The 17,542-nt window shown below is 34.2% G+C and overlaps 3 protein-coding genes across 3 annotated transcripts in view; 1 reads left to right on the top strand and 2 right to left on the bottom strand.

Moving 5' to 3' along the window:
• LOC149724202 (uncharacterized) overlaps positions 1-4,886 on the bottom strand; it is a 21,190-nt gene extending 16,304 nt beyond the window's left edge. Inside the window, exon 1 of the mRNA XM_089893294.1 lies at positions 3,768-4,886. Within this exon, the coding sequence (XP_089749420.1) occupies positions 3,768-4,565 (798 nt within the window). The 5' untranslated portion in view covers positions 4,566-4,886. The remainder of the gene's footprint in view (positions 1-3,767) is intronic.
• LOC149724201 (palmitoyltransferase ZDHHC17-like) overlaps positions 1-13,955 on the top strand; it is a 34,447-nt gene extending 20,492 nt beyond the window's left edge. Inside the window, exons 5-13 of the mRNA XM_089893291.1 lie at positions 1,012-1,174; positions 7,812-7,943; positions 9,667-9,806; positions 10,306-10,534; positions 10,633-10,695; positions 10,873-11,050; positions 11,512-11,666; positions 13,370-13,470; positions 13,577-13,955. Of these exons, the coding sequence (XP_089749417.1) occupies positions 1,012-1,174; positions 7,812-7,943; positions 9,667-9,806; positions 10,306-10,534; positions 10,633-10,695; positions 10,873-11,050; positions 11,512-11,666; positions 13,370-13,470; positions 13,577-13,724 (1,309 nt within the window). The 3' untranslated portion in view covers positions 13,725-13,955. The remainder of the gene's footprint in view (positions 1-1,011; positions 1,175-7,811; positions 7,944-9,666; positions 9,807-10,305; positions 10,535-10,632; positions 10,696-10,872; positions 11,051-11,511; positions 11,667-13,369; positions 13,471-13,576) is intronic.
• Positions 4,736-17,542, bottom strand: part of LOC149724194 (uncharacterized) — an 84,022-nt gene continuing 71,215 nt past the window's right edge. Inside the window, exon 2 of the mRNA XM_089893315.1 lies at positions 4,736-17,376. The gene's annotated coding sequence lies outside the window, so the exon portion shown is untranslated. The remainder of the gene's footprint in view (positions 17,377-17,542) is intronic.

Genomic DNA, 17,542 nt, shown 5'->3' with positions numbered 1-17,542 from the left:
GGACACTTTGAATGTCTAAAATTGCGCTTGGCGACACTAACGAATCGCAGCATTGCTTGGGGTAAGAAAAGACCACCACCTAGACCACTAAAAAATTTATTTATCGCAAACAGCTTTTGTGGGTAAAACGATTATTTATTTCTCTTATTTTTTATCCTAACTTTCATTGTAAGAGGTGATAAATATAGGAAGAAAGAGAAGCATTATAAAAAGGCTGTTAAAAATTTACTAAGAGGTATTTTGCTTTTGTGGAAAAAGTGAGGAATAGTTGAGGTTTCTGAAAAATTGTATTTATGAGCGTTTGTATATATATGTGGTTTACTATGAACTAAAATACAACGCGGCATTCATAAAAAAAAAATGTAAAACATGTATTTACGTGTAATGGCATTCAAGACCATTGTTACCAAAACGTAAATATTCGTACAATGGCACCGAAAGTGTTAAATTTTTTTTTACATTGTGAAACTTCTTGTGTAAAACATCATAAATCTGTGTTTTATATTTTTTGTTGTATGAAGGGAAAATAATACTTACTAAATTATGGTAAAGTAACACCCCCACTAACAGACTTAATTAATGTCACGTCTTTTTACATAAAGCTATACAATACAAGCCAATTTCTATTTTTGATTAGCTCATCATACTTGGCCTGTCCCGTTACAGTAGTTATAATTTGGAAGTACAGGTTACAACTCGAAAGGCTCAATACCTATTGCTAATGGGTCCACATTTCAGTTAATATCACTGGTCAATTTAGCAAAAAAAAAGGCAACAGTTTACATATTTTTTTTAAACTCAGAAAACATAATGTAGATGGTACATTATGTTTTGCTGCAAACAAATTAATATTCGGTTAGAAAAGCACAATTGGCCAGTGTTTTTTTTTGCAAATTAAAAAAAATGTTTTGTTTAAAAGCAAAATGTTTTTAATTAAAAGCAAAAGTATCTGAAACGTTTTATTTGATGTAGTAATAACTGCTATGATAATTACAATTGATTTTTTTTTAGTGTGGACCCCACAAGAACCCTTTTGTCAATGTATGCCAGTGTAAATATGAAAGACATGGTCCAACACAATACACCGTTACATTGGGCATGCATGTCTCAAAACACAAATGTCATCATGTTACTAGTTCAAGCTGGAGCTGACCTCGATGCAAAGAATGACAAGGTATTTGACTATTTCTTTGCTTACACTGCAATACAGCAAATTATTTTTGATCTTTCTACAGCTGTTAGGGTATAGTGGCTAGAGTGGTTGGCATACAAGCAACATTAGGGCTATCGACATAGGCGGATTTATGAATGTTCTGACGGGGGTGTTTGCAAGAAAATCTTTAGCTTATAGTTACAAAGCATCATATTAGTATATCCCAAAATAAACCTTGCAAATTTTAATTTACCACTTTCGATCGACCGCAGTATCAATAACACATTAAAGAGTCCAGCCCACGGTTCTCATTGTTGCGCAGGTTTTTGTTGGAAGTCTTTATCCAGATCAATTAACAGTAGTCTTTAACTGTTCCTAAATACTAGTGTGCTAAGTTGGAAGTCTTTATCCACAGTAGTCTTTAACTGTTACTAATTAGAAGTCTTTGTCTAGCTCAACACTTTGATGTTCACAGCACACCATGCACAATTCAAGTACTGTATATTTCCAACCACTGCCACATCACCACAATCCATAGAAATAATATAAACACCAACATAGACATAATATAAAACACACACTGGTTGAGGCAAACATAGAATACAGTAAAAATAGAAACATTATAAATAGAGCTAATTTGAACTTTAACACATTCATTCTGTTTTCTTTTATAACGTCCCAGTTGAAATAACATTTCCAAGGTTGAAGGAGGAAACCCCAGCTTTTGTTAGTATGTCAGCAAGTTGTTTTTCTGTCGGTATCCATTTGAGACTTGTGATTTCTTTGCTTGAGACTAGGTCTTTAATGAGGGATATTTCAATTCTTAATCTTTTGTCTTTTACATATTTTGTTGATTTGACAGCATCATTTAGGGATCGATTGTCTGTTATTGCCTCTATTGGTAACCTGCGTTCATGCTTATTTCCAAACAGGATTTCACAAAATAGGGAGTTTATATAAATAGCAGCTTCTATACCATCGCTCATCGCCAGTGTTTCAGCTGCAATAGTACTTCGCACTACTCTTCTAATTCTTCGTGATTGCCAGCTTAATAAGTTGCATTGACCATCTTGTCCAACTAAAAACACCAAATAGCCACCTTGACTACCTCCATCTGGAAGATTTCCAAAAGCAGCATCTGCGAATACTGCTAGTTTTAAATCATTGGAGTGTCCCAACTTTTTTAATGACAACCTAAATGATTCACATTTGAGTTTTCTTATAACTTTGTTGCAATGAATTAGATCACCAACTGTTGCCTTGTTGAATCTTGTTGCAAGCACACATACATCATAGCTAATGTCTGGTCTAGTTTGTCTTGCAATCCACAGCAGTTGACCAATTTTGGACCGAAGCAAGTTTTTTTCTGAGTCTTCCAAAGGGTCTGATACCATGGGTTTTCTTTTGGAATCAATGACAATTTGGGTTACATTTTTTATATAATCATCCTGACAAATCTCAGTATGGTTCATTGACTGCTTTACTTCCAAGCCAATGTATTTAAATTTTTCTGAGCTTTCTTTGCCAATTGTGAATTGGTTTCTTAGTAATTGGATAACAGACTCTTCAAATATGGCAGTCCCACCCCATAAAATGTCATCCACATACAAGGCAACTACCCCTTGTAATTTACCTTTAAAATGCCAATAAAATACCGACTGATCTACCTTGGTAATTTGAGCTCCAATTGAAATCAAAAACGACTGAACTCTTTTGTACCAAGATTTTGAAGCATCAGCCAAACCATAGACACATTTTTTTAATTTCCAAATGACATCCTTACTAACCTTAGCTGCTGCTGGTGGTTTCACGAAAATATTTCGATCCAAAAGCTCTCCTTGCAGAAATGCAGTTTTAACATCAATGCTATTTAATTTCCAGTTGTTATGTTCGATAATTGTGATTGTTACTCTTAAGGCGTCGGTTGAGCAAGTTGGGGAATCCTTATCAAGATCTTGGGTGTTTCTTTCTTCAAAGCCTCTAGCCACTAGCCTGGCTTTAGGTTTTGGGCCGCACTCATGATCCTTAACTGTACATACCCAACGAACCGAAATACACTTTTGTCCAATGTTGGGAACCTCTTCATAAACTTTGTTTTGTTTCCAACTTTGCAACTCTGCAGCTTTTGCCAATTCAAAACTTATCTCAGTTGATATGTGAGCTTCTTCCTGGTCATTTGTTGAGCTGACTTCTTCTTGGTTTTCTGTTAAGTTATCCGGATTTTCTACATGTTCAAGACGAGTCATTTTATCCAAATTAATCCAAGATTTGTTTCCATTTTGAAATTGGACATTATATGAATTTTTATATTTACTTTTGTTTTTGCTTTTTGCAGAGTGGTTTTACTTAATAACAATGGAACGTTACCACGTATAATTGAAGTCTGTATGTAATATAGTGTTTGTCCTATTTGTACAGGAATTATTGCCTGTTGAGTTGACTTTACTTTATTGCCATCACCAAATTTAAATATTGATTCATGAGATCCAAACTTGACCTTGGATTTGAGTTTCTGATCCAGGTTTTCAAAATATGGTCTAAACCAGTTTTCCCCGCACACTGTTTTAGTACAGGCTGTATCTAAAATTGCAATAGAGGAAAATTTTTCACTTACCAAGGCATTAGCTTCAGCTTCAGAAAGCAGAACACAGTTAATCTCTTCATCTTCACTTGAATTTAAGGAACTGATTTCTTCAGCCACTTGAACATTTGAATCTCTGTGTGGACATTTTGCAGCCCAATGCAACTTAGAATCACAGATGACACATCTAGACACACGACCAAGTTTATCTAAAGGGTTTTGTTTTACCGCATTCATTTTGTTCTTTTTAAATTGTTTTTGTCGCATTATAAATGCTTCTTCTTTTATTGTAGTTGAAGATTCTCCTTCACAATTTTTGGAAAAAATTCGTTTTAGTGCTGACTTCATGCTATTAAATTTAAGGTCACTTGCCACAGTCAATGCTAGTTGGCGCTCCGATTGGGATAATTTTGCCCCATCCAATAGTTTAAATGCTAAAATGGTACTTGGGAGATTCATCTCATACATAGACATTTTACTTGCCAAATGTTCAAATTCCAATATGTAGTCAGCCATTGTTGAACCTTCTTTTTTATTGAAGTTTATAAAGTTTGTATAAATGTTGTATGCTTCATCAATTTTTTCTTCTTCAAACGCTGTATCTAATTTTTCCAATAATTGCACCATCCCATTTTCATTGTGAAGATCTTCCGTCGTTAATTGTGACACTGCCTTTTGTGCTTTTTCGTTTCCTTCTAGACTGTCCAATAAAACAATTATTGCCTGTTGTTTTTTTTTCACACAAGTGACCAGTTGCCACATTTTAATTTTATTTCTCCATTGAGAATAAGGAGAGGAACAAACAAACTTAGGAGGAGTCTTCTTCGACATCCTCTGCTACCAATGTTGGAAGTCTTTATCCAGATCAATTAACAGTAGTCTTTAACTGTTCCTAAATACTAGTGTGCTAAGTTGGAAGTCTTTATCCACAGTAGTCTTTAACTGTTACTAATTAGAAGTCTTTGTCTAGCTCAACACTTTGATGTTCACAGCACACCATGCACAATTCAAGTACTGTATATTTCCAACCACTGCCACATCACCACAATCCATAGAAATAATATAAACACCAACATAGACATAATATAAAACACACACTGGTTGAGGCAAACATAGAATACAGTAAAAATAGAAACATTATAAATAGAGCTAATTTGAACTTTAACAGTTTTTGCACAAGAATAAAGTTTTATGTCTGCTGATGCTAAATTAACAGTCAGTTTGTGAAAATTCGATTTAATCTAAAAGTTATTACCGTTTAAAAATAAATTTCAAAGTTGTAAAAAACGTCACTCGCGGGCACTGTGACGTCACAATACAATATTTCGTTTATGGGGAAACCCGGCCTATCAGCGGTTTATCGGTTACTGTTGCAGTTTTGATAAATAAGCAAATCGAAACGTTTTTTAAGGTATTAACATTACTTTAAATGGCGGCAGCAACTTATTAGAAGTTATTTCCTAGGAATCAGTGTATAACCTGTAGCGTTTAGCTTCTTTACCCAAGTTCGTTTACTTGGCCATCCAAACAACAACTTCTTTATTCTGAACTCAAGGAATGGAAAAGGAAAAGGCCTTTACTCAATAAAACAACCAATCAATCAATCAAGGAAAAGCTCAAGAATTTAATACGAAATAAACGAAAGAATGCGCCGATGGTAATCACCACGCGCGCTGTAACTCAACATTGAAATAAAATAAAACTGGCTGTGGTTAACAAAACGGGCTAAAAATAAGGAAGTAAATAGATTAACAATAGAGCGAATATATAGATCATTACACAAAATAGTTTACCGTGCTTAGCGGAGAATTTGTTTCCGTGACTTTCCAGGGTTCAAATTTTAAATTCTTTTCGTTTTTTTCCTATATGGCATAGACTATATTTATATCTGTATTTAAAGTTACCACATAGAAGTTTACCATAAGCCGAGTAATCATGTTTGATTGGTGCTGTGTTTAAAATAGCAAGACAAGAATGACTGTACAGTGTACAGTGATACGTAGGTATATATATATGTGTGTGTGTGTGTTTTCATTTTCAATAATAAGAGTGGGACATAGAAAAAAAAGCAAGCAACATTACATTGGTATGCTGGTCATCTCATTTGTAGTGCACATTTTACTTCAGGTAGTTTTACTATGATATGTTCTCATTAGGATATGCAAGGAAACTTGTTCAGATTAAGTAAGCAGCATTTATTGGAGACCCCAGGAGAACTTGGAAGAAACAGATCCACCATCTACAAGCATTCTGTATTCAAAACAATGAAAATAATCAAATACTCAAATGTGTATTTCCATCAATGTTGAATGTACTTTATTTAAAACAACATAACTGTTGCATGAATGACATATTGTATGAAACAGGACCATTCAAAACTGAATAATAAAATATTCCTGCAAATGTTGTTAAACTGTCACTATAATGTTGCTCGCTTACACTTTTGATCAATTGATCAATTTTTTATATTCGATTGTATGAGATAACGTCACACTGGCTACACATGCGAAACAAGTTATAGAAAAACATTCTAAAGCAATAATCAAACTGGTCTTGGTCCATGGTGCTGTGTAGGTAAGCTGAGAAAAGAACTGTTCAGCATATTTGATGTTGTTATTTAACCTAATTTACTGTGGTAAAACAACCAACATTATGTAATTGATGCAAAGTGAGCATTCTTTCTATTAGTAGCATTTTATTTTAGCGTTTTCTGCAAGCCATGAAATTATTTAAAAACCTGTCAATCAATGCTAGCTAGTCATGAAGACAGTTAAATTTAAATGTTTAACTTACATTTTGTTTTATGATATTTCACCTGTAGCCAAGCATTGAAAAATGTGCAAATCGGTATAGTTTCTTTAATATGTTTCTGTACACAATTAATAATAGCCTGAGCCCGAGCGCTAATGGCTTCATTAAAGAGAAAAGGCGCATGAAACACAACAACACAAACGATTTTAGTCAGAAGGAGCCGCTAATCTTTTTTTTCTGATCAAACGAACACGCGGTTTAAAATCAGAGAGGCTGCACAAGACGTTTTAGTGAATTGCAGCGCTGCAGGATGTAGAGTTCATGTAAAAAAATTTAAACAAAATTTGTGTATAATTGTTACAAAAGATTTTGCAATATTAAAAGAAAAGTCATTTTTCAATTTTTCGCCTTTAATTACGAAATCAAACGCGGAAACACTTGCCACTCAGTAACTCGCAGGTGCTGCTGTTTGTGACTTTCCGAGAGTAAATTCCTAATAAATGAAATTTTCTTAAACTACGTTTCATTACAAACTCAAATGTGAAACCGGCGTATTCAACTACGCATATTCGGATTTGATTGCGTATATAAAATGCATTGAATAACACCGAACTAATCGAATCCTGATTCGGCCTATTTCTAGCTTTTTGCACGTGATTAAGCATTTCATACTAACCCCGGCTAAAAAGGTTCACATAAAAAAATTAAAAATAGTGGAACTTTAGATTAAAGACCTTATATTAATTTGATAAATTTTATTTAGGACAAAAAGTTATGTAAAAAAAAGTTATTTTTCAAAGAGGGGGTTTGGACTCCCTTGAAATCCAGGGTGAAGAACCAAATTCATCACATGCGCAGGGGTGGCGGTCTTTGTGTTCCAAATATTTTTGACCCTACACCAGCACCCGTGCAGGTTACTGAAAGTTGTACCGAAACTGAACTAAATATTTCCACAACCCTTGTCAGTAAAATAGCAATTACCGTAAAAACAGCTGAGGTTTCCGAAACAAGCTTTTTAGCCTCTAACTTAGATGAAAAAGCCCCCAGCAACATAGAGATCAAATAAAATCGCCTTTTTTTGACAAGATGACATTAAAATCTTAATGTATGGTTGAATACATACCACATTCTTAAAAGGTACATTCCTGTTTTCAAATCACTTTACTAAAAAACTATTAAATGCTAAGATGCTTTTTAAACAGCATGTTGAAAAATAAATATGATTGCAGAATATTTAGTTTTTTTAAATCAATTCCTTACAGAGCTACTGCATATGCTGTTCAGCGCTTTTTACAAGAATATATGTGATTTTAAATTTTTATTTAGGGTGAAACTCCACTTGACATCGCACGAATTAAAAAGAACGTTTGGATCACATCTCGTTTGCAAATGATAAGAAGGGAAAGAGGACTTGATACACAGACCAACTTCTTTCAAACACTTGTCTCAAATAAAACTGTAAGAAATGTACCTTTATTTTTATTTAAGCCAATATAGACATTCTGTTTTGCCAAAACCGACAATGGTGTTTTGTAACACCAAGGGCCCTGACAAGGTACCCTAAAACAAAACAAAGTTTAAAAATATGCTCTCTTAACCCTTTACCTGCCGCCTATTTTTTCAAAATGTTTAACTTTTGACCAGGTCTCACCTAATTGGATTTTGTAACCAAACTATAGTAGTTAGAGCAAAACATGCTGTAGAAAATTTGTAGAATATAAAATTGTCTTCAACCTAATGTTTTTAATTTTTTGAAGACGTCATAATAAGTTTTTTAATATAGAATATTTTAGAAATGAACAGAAGTATCTAAAAGAAATGCATTGCAAACTTGATCAGTATGAAACTATCTTTCTTTTAATTTATATTATGTACTTTTAGTATGTTCATACACGCAAAAATCTCAAAAAGAGCGATCGGTGTCATACTTTCGAACCTCCTAATGATGGTGCTGTGGACAAACTTATTGTTTTCAGTGAATAAAGTAAATTGTGGTCTGTTGTATTTATCAATGAGGCTCTAGAAAACACAAATTCAATAACATAACAGAATAAATAACATGTGAAAACAGCTTTGAAACAATAAAACATAGTTCGAAATGTCATCAGGGTGTTTCCCCACTTGAATATCCTATAGGTTTTGTTCATGCTGAATCCAACATCAAATCTCATTCAAAACCAAATAAATATATATATATTTTTTTTACCCATCAACTTTAGCACAAATTATCATAAAAGTGGTCAGGCAGATGGTCATAAATTTTGAATTTTTAAACAGATTTGCTTAGTTTGTACATATAAATCATACTAATTAGAGTAATACCAGCTAATTCAACAACTAAAATTTAAAAAATGCAAGCCTATATGTCCAGGTGTCCATTTGAGCTAATTAGTACAAAAATTCAGTTCTTGCACCCCTACAATGTGTTTTCAGAGCTAAAAATGTTTTGCGGAGCCCAAACAATGCTTGTATACAAGGGGAATCCCCGCTGCAACTCCGAATTGGCGCGAACAGAAGATTACGGCAAAAACAAGGGTCAAAACTAAAGAAAAATGGCTAAATTTGTTAAAAATGTTCAAAAACTTTGACAAAGCAATACTCAAACTTTTTAAATACGTTGGTATATATTTTTAATTGCTTAAATTAAAAGGAAATTGTTTCCTATTTCAAATGAGACCAAATTTGGGATCGATAATGTAGAATTCTGCAGAATCGCCGTTTAAGTGACATGTGGTCCCGCGTCAACTGGAGTCGCTTCAGGCAGTTTAAGGGTTAAATTAGGTAACTAAATCATATTGGAAAAATGAGAAACAATGTGTAAATGCTCAAAGTTTATACAACTTTTTTTTGTCTAAGGTATCAGGCAAAAAGGATAATTTAAAAAACTAAAATAATAGTTTCCACAAAGTTTCATACTTGGCACTTTGTAGGTGAGCCCAAGTTATATGGAACAATTATCCATACCCTACCATGTGAGGAAAATAATGTTAGATCTATTCAGGTTTTAAAAACTCTATGCTATTTTCTTGTTTTTATAAATTCAAATGAGACAAAATTATTAAATGTTGGATGCACATGGTAAAGCACTTTTTAAAAGATAACACATTCTTAACTAGCGGTACATAAACTATACCTATTATTTATATTTTAGCTAACACAGAGGTGTGTTTGTTTTTATTAGTTTCGTCAGCGAACAACATTTGTTGTAACTTTCTTCTCTATGTTTTGTGTTGGATTTATTTTGGAGTTGAGCACCCCATCTTGGCTTTCAAAAATGGTTTTGTGTATTTTTTGTTATCTCCTTGTTCATGGAATTTCGGCGTAAGTAGATTCTAATTAAAAATTTGCGTTAAGTTTTAAATAATTGCATACAGTTTTAAAATGTTGAAGATGAGTCATAACATTGAAATGACCATGTTACAGGCAGTGCTTCAGATTATCATTGAAATGCTATACCACTGATTATCGTTTATGTGTTAGTGCAATATTGTTGAACTGAATAATTATTATTATATCCTTTAGATGTCTTTTTACAATTAGAACATTAATTCAATAAGAGATTATATATATATATCATTGATAGATAATTTCAACAATTCAAAGCTAACAAAAAAGACGAGTTGGTGGGATTGCTGCCAAATTATTTTAAATGTCCAAACTGTCAACGGGGTCAAATATAGGCAAAAGACAGATATCCATAGAGTTCTATTATGCAACTTTTAAGCAAAAATAAACTTACCGACACAAAGTAAAGCAAGTTTTTTGTGTGCAACTGCAATCTATTTTTATATTTGATAAAAATAATGATGCTTATTTACAGGTTCTTAATAACACAAAATGAAACAATGTTTATATTACCATTAGCAATATCAATTGCAACAAAGTTTTGGGTTTACTGTACAGCATTTTTCTATTATTGGCCGTACATCTATGCACCAATTGGAGTCATCTGTTTTTTTCTTTTTTCTACTGGAATGTGGTACTTCTTTTATAAGTCTATTAAAACCAATCCTGGAATCATAACAATGGCAGAAGATCAGAAAAAAGGGGTATGACAAAATTATTTAAGTGCTTGTTGTTTGTGTTTATTTACTGACCAATAAATGGCTCAATGGTTTAAAAGAAATTTAAGACTAAATTTTTGTAGGCGATTGTACACCTTGCTGAAACGGATGGTTTAAAGCTGGGAAATATCTGCAGTTCATGTTTGGTATTATTATTTATGTGTACCTATGTATTAAGTTTTTCAACTTATATTTTAATACTCTAGTTTTCTAACTTTTTATGGAAAAAGGTATTAATTCGCTTGTTTCTAGAAATTAGTGAAGAATTGTTTAAAATGTAAATACTTTTGTGTTTTTGGCATTTATTCTTTTAATCTGTTCAGATTATTAAACCACTGCGTTCAAAACACTGCTCAGTGACTAATCGTTGTGTTGCAAAATTTGATCATTATTGTCCCTGGGTTTTTAACACGATCGGTGCAGAAAACCATCCATATTTTATTGGATATCTGGTTTGCCTTCTAGGAATCTTGAGCTGGCATATATATGCAGCTTTTCAATGTATGTATCATTAAATTTTTATTTTGTAAATCCTTGCTCGCTTATTTATATCATGTTTAAACAGAATTAACATAAAACCCTAACCATAACTAGATTAAACCAGCAGGTTTTTAACATTCCAACCTTTACTGTTGTTAGTTTATAATCTAAAACTATAATTCCTGGCCTACATTTGTTATAAAAATATGTTAACATATCAGTTGCTTTCATGGGTTAAAATTTAAACACAAACCTCTTTAAATGAATTTTATCTAAAACATATACACTACCCCTTATTTACACTCAAGACTCAATTTGATGGATCTTTTTCCATGTTTTTGCCTACTAAAATTTGAACCTTTGTTTAAAGCATTGATTTAGATAATGGTAAAATTAAGAATGATTGTGATAGTATTGTCTTGTACTGCGTACTGTTAAAGCCATTCTATTTTATAAAACTTATGGATTTGACGTGTATTTAGTTTGGCAATATGGAACACCTGTCTCCACTGATCTTGTTGGGTTTGAAAGAATCTGGTCTATTATGAAGTATTCACCATGGGTTGTGTGGATTTTTTTAAATTGTGTCTTTCATTCAACTTGGGTTTGTGTTCTGCTTGTTTGTCAACTATACCAGGTTTGTTTATTTAAATTTGAAATACCTGACCTAATGCCTTTTTTTGCATGGTAACTATTATGCACGTAAGTACTCGCAAGTACAAAGTCAGCACGCATAACGTCGTTAGCGAGTCATCTGCTGTAGGAGGTTGGTTGTTGCTCGCATTATGCAAGTAAAGGAAAATATGGTGGGACGACAGTTTCACTTTTAACAGCCTAATCTTTTTTGGTTATTAATTTTACAGTTTTAGTGGGTAATAGCACCATAAGGCATCAGAAATTACATTACAAACCCGATTTAACCGTTAGCGAATTATCAAAGAACGATAGTATGCAAATCACTATTCGTATAAACATTTTACTATGTAAAAAGTGTATAAATGAATGTGACTTTATCCTTGCATGGCCGCAACAGCTCTATAACAAAAGCTCGAATCACGCGACTTGGTTGGTGTTTATGCTTTTTATGTTTGGTTCACAATTTGGTTAAATCATTGGTTCCCAAACTGGTATGCGAAAGTCTGCTAGGCGAATGCGGACACTTATTAATTTCATACCTAACAATCGCAAATGATCTTTTAGTAATTGTCGTAAGCATTATTTAAGTTTACATAAATTACATTGAGCGTGACACTTAATGCTATATTCCCTAGTAGAACTTTTTTAAATCGAGGCAATGCTTCACAAAGCATTTTGCAAACCTATCCGTACTTTACTTACACGCTTACGTGAAAAGACAAATATCAAACCGGTTTTAAGCAACCGCAAGCTAAATAATCAAGAGGACAATCGCTACTATGACGCAAATAATCAACGTGTGAATTGCTATTATCTTGTAATCAATTGCCAGGTCAAACAATTGCGCTACTACTGGAACATATTTAGGTTGTTATTTTACCCTGTTCAATTACTAAAAGCTTTTTATTTTACACACAACTTTGAAAAAGGCAGTGCCAAGTTTATGTTGCGAATTCACGCGAAAAAAAAACGTACACGTGGTTTCTAATTTTACTATTCAAAATTAGTTGTTCATGAGCATTTAGTAGTTTGCAGTATGTAGGTGGTACGACAACGCTGCATGAACCCAAAAGTGGTACGCGAGTAGATAAAGTCTGGACACCACTGGGATAAATGTATACTATGATAAAGCAATATCACTACTTAACTTCCCTGTCTTTGTGAATGTTGTATACTGTCTACAATAACAGCACTGTTGTGCCGTTAACCCCAAATTCTTTACAAGCCAGTATTCTTACCACTGGGCTTAGTGTCTCTTGCATTGTAGGAAGAAGATGAAATGTTCATGATACCACTATTCTAACTCCCATTTGCTTTGTAACATAAATAAATGAACATTAGCTGTTTAAGAAAGGAAAGTGGCCGGCGCCGTGGCATGGTGGTTAGCGCGCCTGCCTGTAACCCGAAGTAATGGGTTCAACGATCGTCGCTGCTACCATTGTGGGCGTATGTGTCCTTGGGCAAGACACTTAATGGTAATTGCTCCAACCCGGCGGTCACTAATGGGTTGTCCAAATTATCAGCCATGCATAAAAAAATCCCAAAAAAATTTTTCACTTACAAAGTAACATACATGGTAACTCGTAAGCTGGCACGAGGTGTTAAACCCGTGTGATAACGACTGTCGTTTTCCGGCCATGCGAGGTTAAAGTAAGTTACATTCATTAATTCATTCATTCATATTGCATTACATGTAACCGGTAGATTATATGGCTGGGTGTTACAACAAATGAAAGGATGAATGCCGGAAGATATCATCATTTCCATACATCACAACATGGCAACTTGGAAACAAGTCCATTCAAGTAAGCAAATTGGTGTTCTTTATGTAACATTAACAGTGTCTAACCTAGTCTGGATACCATTGCAAATGGATATCTGTAGTTTTAATTCAATTTTTATTAAAACCAGTCGAGGTGTTGTGGCAAACTTCGCGGACTTTTTTCAAATAGAGCTATGTGGAATGTTGAAACCACTGAAAATTGATTGGAAATTGAAAATGGAATTTCTTCCCGAATATAAAAACGTTACAATTCGTAAATCACATGATCATATTTAATTTTACTTTGTACTAGAGTAGATGTATGTAAGCACAAATTTTCATATATCATAGTATATTATGCTATAATTACTGAAATCAGTCAATGATCCAATTAAATTATGTTCAATATTTTTTTGTCAATACTTACATATCTGTATTGTAGTTTTTGTGTGTTACCCGTTTGTGTTCCAAGTTTGTTCTGTTAAACTGTTACATGTCCGCATGATTTTAATAAAAAAATAATTAGAATACGTACCGACTGAAAAAGTTCCATGGAAAAATATTACTTTATTTATTTTTTTTGCTTTTTTAAACGGGGGTCCGGACCCCCCTTTAAATATTAAAAGAAAAACATTTTTTTTATTGTAATTTTTTTTTTTTAGAAAATAAAATTAGAAAACCCTCCTCTTAAAAAGTGGTAAAGCAGTCATATCATTGTAGTTTAAAACCAATTTTACGTTATATTTTGTTAAATTAATTTAAGGTCTTTAATCTAAAGTTACATTATTTTTAGTGTGAATATTTATACCCAGGGTTAGTATAAGGTGCTTAATCACGTGTAAAAAAAACTAGGGATGGGCCGAATCAGGATTCGATAATTTCGGCGTTATTCGATGCATTTATATGTAATCGAATCCGAATATGCGTGGTTGAATCTGCGGGTTTTACATTAAGAGTTTGTAATGAAACCTAGTTCAAACAAATTCGTTCGTTAGGAATTTACTCTCGGAAAGTCAGGAACAGCAGCACCTGCGAGTTACTGTGTGGCCAGTGTTTCCGCTTAGGATTTCGCAATTAAACGTGAAAAATTACGTACTTGGTTATTTAAATAGGTTTGTAAAACGGGGGGGGGGGTTACAGGAGAAAGACACATACGCCGATCAGTGTTAGTACCGCCGTCGAGCATCGAACCGGGGCCCTTCGGTTCTCGATGCAGACGCCTAAACCACTGAGCCACGGCGCCGGACGACAAAAGGCTAATGCTTGTGTTTATCCAATATCCTATATTTTTAAGGACCGGTTTTAAAAGTCCGCAACGGACATATCCATTAACTTACTTGTTGTTACTGCGGTGTTCTTTTGCTAGATATATATAGGCGGTCTTAAAAAACTTTTGTTTTAAGCCAAATACTATTTTCACTCAGCGACTGAGCCAAACTAAACTATCGGTAAAACTTACTTGTATGCCGCACGTGGTTAAAAGTAACTCCTATCTGTTCAGTCATGCTTAAACATTTATAAAAAAATATAAGATGTTAATAAAATAACCCGAAAAATAAGATAATTTAACCGGGAATGGTAAATAAACTGTTATTTGTTGCAAAAACTACAGCCAGACAGCAAAATCCATTCATAAAACGTGACGTAACAATGTATTATAATGGGCATTATTCGCGTCAATAGGCCTCTTATTTTCTGAGCAGTTTCGGTGTATTCCTAGGCCGTGTATTGAGTAGGCCATGCGTTCAGCAATGTACAGATTTTTTTCTTTACTCATTCTAAAATATTGGTGACATATGTCTGGATCTCCAACTCCAAGAAGTTGCTCAGCCAGAATAAATTCTGATTTGCCGTCTCCTTCTAGCATTTCATGCACCCAAACATTTCTAAATTTTAAAACAATAGCTCAATAAATATAAAAATAAGATATGTCTAGCCTTATACTATAAGGTACTCAAACTTTATTACTATACTGTTGTAGCGGCCCGTCGTAGTATTGCGTCACACAGTTTCTTTTGTCCCCAATGCTGACCTGGATGTTTGACGTCGCGCGCTGGCTTTTCCGCCACGCGGCAAATGCGCCCTGCCAATGGCCGAGTTGGCGCCGATGCTCCCAATTGTGTCCTATTCATTGTAACCACGTTATCGCCATTTATCACGAAGATTCGTCTGACACTCTAAATTCCTTTTTCCCCTCATACCATTCCCCGACTGCTATATATACCGTTGTGTAATCGCCATTTTAATGAAAACGATGAGACAATAACGAGAGAACGAAATACCAACAATAAGAACGACTATAAGAATAAAAGAGACAAATACAGTTACTGTAACAGAGGCTACAGAACCGTGTGATTTCTTGCCAGTCAAAACCCTTGATAACCGAAACTAGGACGTAGCTTTATAGGCACCCACGAGCGCACGAAGTCAACTGCAGCTTACCTGCAATCAGCTTATAAACAATATACTAACATCGGGTGTCTAAACTACTTTCAATCATAGATAAACTATCATATAGAACATATGCTTCAATTGTGGAATGCAGATTTAAGCAAAGTTTCGGCTAGGCAAAGGCTCGTAAGAGCCCGCCATGAACCTAGACTGACCTCGAGGTCTCAGTGCCGATAGTGGTTTCTCGTTATTCGTTCTTGTGTTAGGGAAAAGGCGAATTATATACCGGACAGAATCACGTGACAGCAGTGTGACGTCATGCCATAAAAGCGAATCGATTTGGGCCTGTCATCGGCTAAACGGGATATCATTAACCTCGTTCAACGGGGGGGGTTTGTTTTTATGGGAAAGTCTTTAATGAGATAAGTCGTATCCGCACTGTTGACATTGATTAATTAAGTATTGAGATTTGGTTATGTGACGTCACTTTAGGCGTCGAGTTGCAACAGGTGTAGGGCAACAATAATGTAATACCTGCTACCAAATTAAGGGGTACCAAATTTAAATTTTTGCTACTGAGCACATAGAAAAAAGGCATATAAAAGGTCATGATAATTTAACCAGTATAGCAGTATTCCACTGCTGTGTCGTACACATGGAGGTCTTATTGCATTTATTCATTGCTTTCAAACCACCATTTTTAACGCCCAAGGCCCCAAACCCTGGCAATTCGTCAAAACTGTCACATCAAACGAAACGATGCACGAAGATGTTATTTTACATCGAATTATTCAACTTCGTTGCAGCCGCACATCACCGTACAGACCTCACACTACGATGGATGATATCAGTCAAAGAAACACCGAGTGGTCTCACTGCTGCTATGTGTGTCTAAAACCAAGCAAATACCCTGACTTTTCAATGTGTTTAGAGTCTAGACAATTATGCTTCGTTGCAAGCGTAAAATAGCTTATATTTACCCTGTCAAACATCTTTAGAAAAAAATTAAAATAACCCATTGCGTTTAAACGAACTTGTTAAGTTTTGTTTGCGTCTTCCTTTTGTGGAATGGTGTAGAGTGTAGACTAGTTTTTATTAATATTTTAATACATATTTTTGCAAAATAATATAAAAATTACCCTAATTAAATGACTAAAATGTCACCGGACCCTTTAATTAGTGCATGTCTGCTATGTCCACAATATTCAGTCCACTATGTCCGCTATGTCTATTATGTCCCCACACGCTTCTGTGCGCCGTCCAGCGGGTGGAGAGTATATTCATGGTTTGGCCTATATATTGATATATAACTGCGGATTATTCATAACTGCGGATTATTCAATGACCACATTCATACAACAACCAAAACCTGAGATACTGCAAAATGTCAGGTAAATATGAGTAATAACAGTAAAACATCCAAATTGAAAAAGGGATAAAATAAGACCAAGGTGATCCTAGAATACAGATATTCTAGCGGCCATTTTCGATACCTTCTACTGGTACCACTAACCTAAAATTTGGACACTGTACTAACTAGACCCCAGCGGTACCGATTCTAAAATCAAAAATTTAAAATTCAAAAAAATATTAATTATGAATATTAATATTCGTCATAAAAACATATTTATAGAATTTTCTCCCGATCCAGCTTCGAATATGTTATAGCGCTAAGTGATACCTAAAATATGAAACATTATTTTCTTTAAAGATAGTTTTCAACG

The sequence above is a fragment of the Ciona robusta genome, unplaced genomic scaffold (assembly GCF_009617815.1).
Source record: "Ciona robusta unplaced genomic scaffold, ASM961781v2 AP042738.1".
In the NCBI taxonomy this organism is placed as follows: domain Eukaryota; kingdom Metazoa; phylum Chordata; class Ascidiacea; order Phlebobranchia; family Cionidae; genus Ciona; species Ciona robusta.
This window is presented reverse-complemented; position numbering and strand designations above follow the sequence as displayed.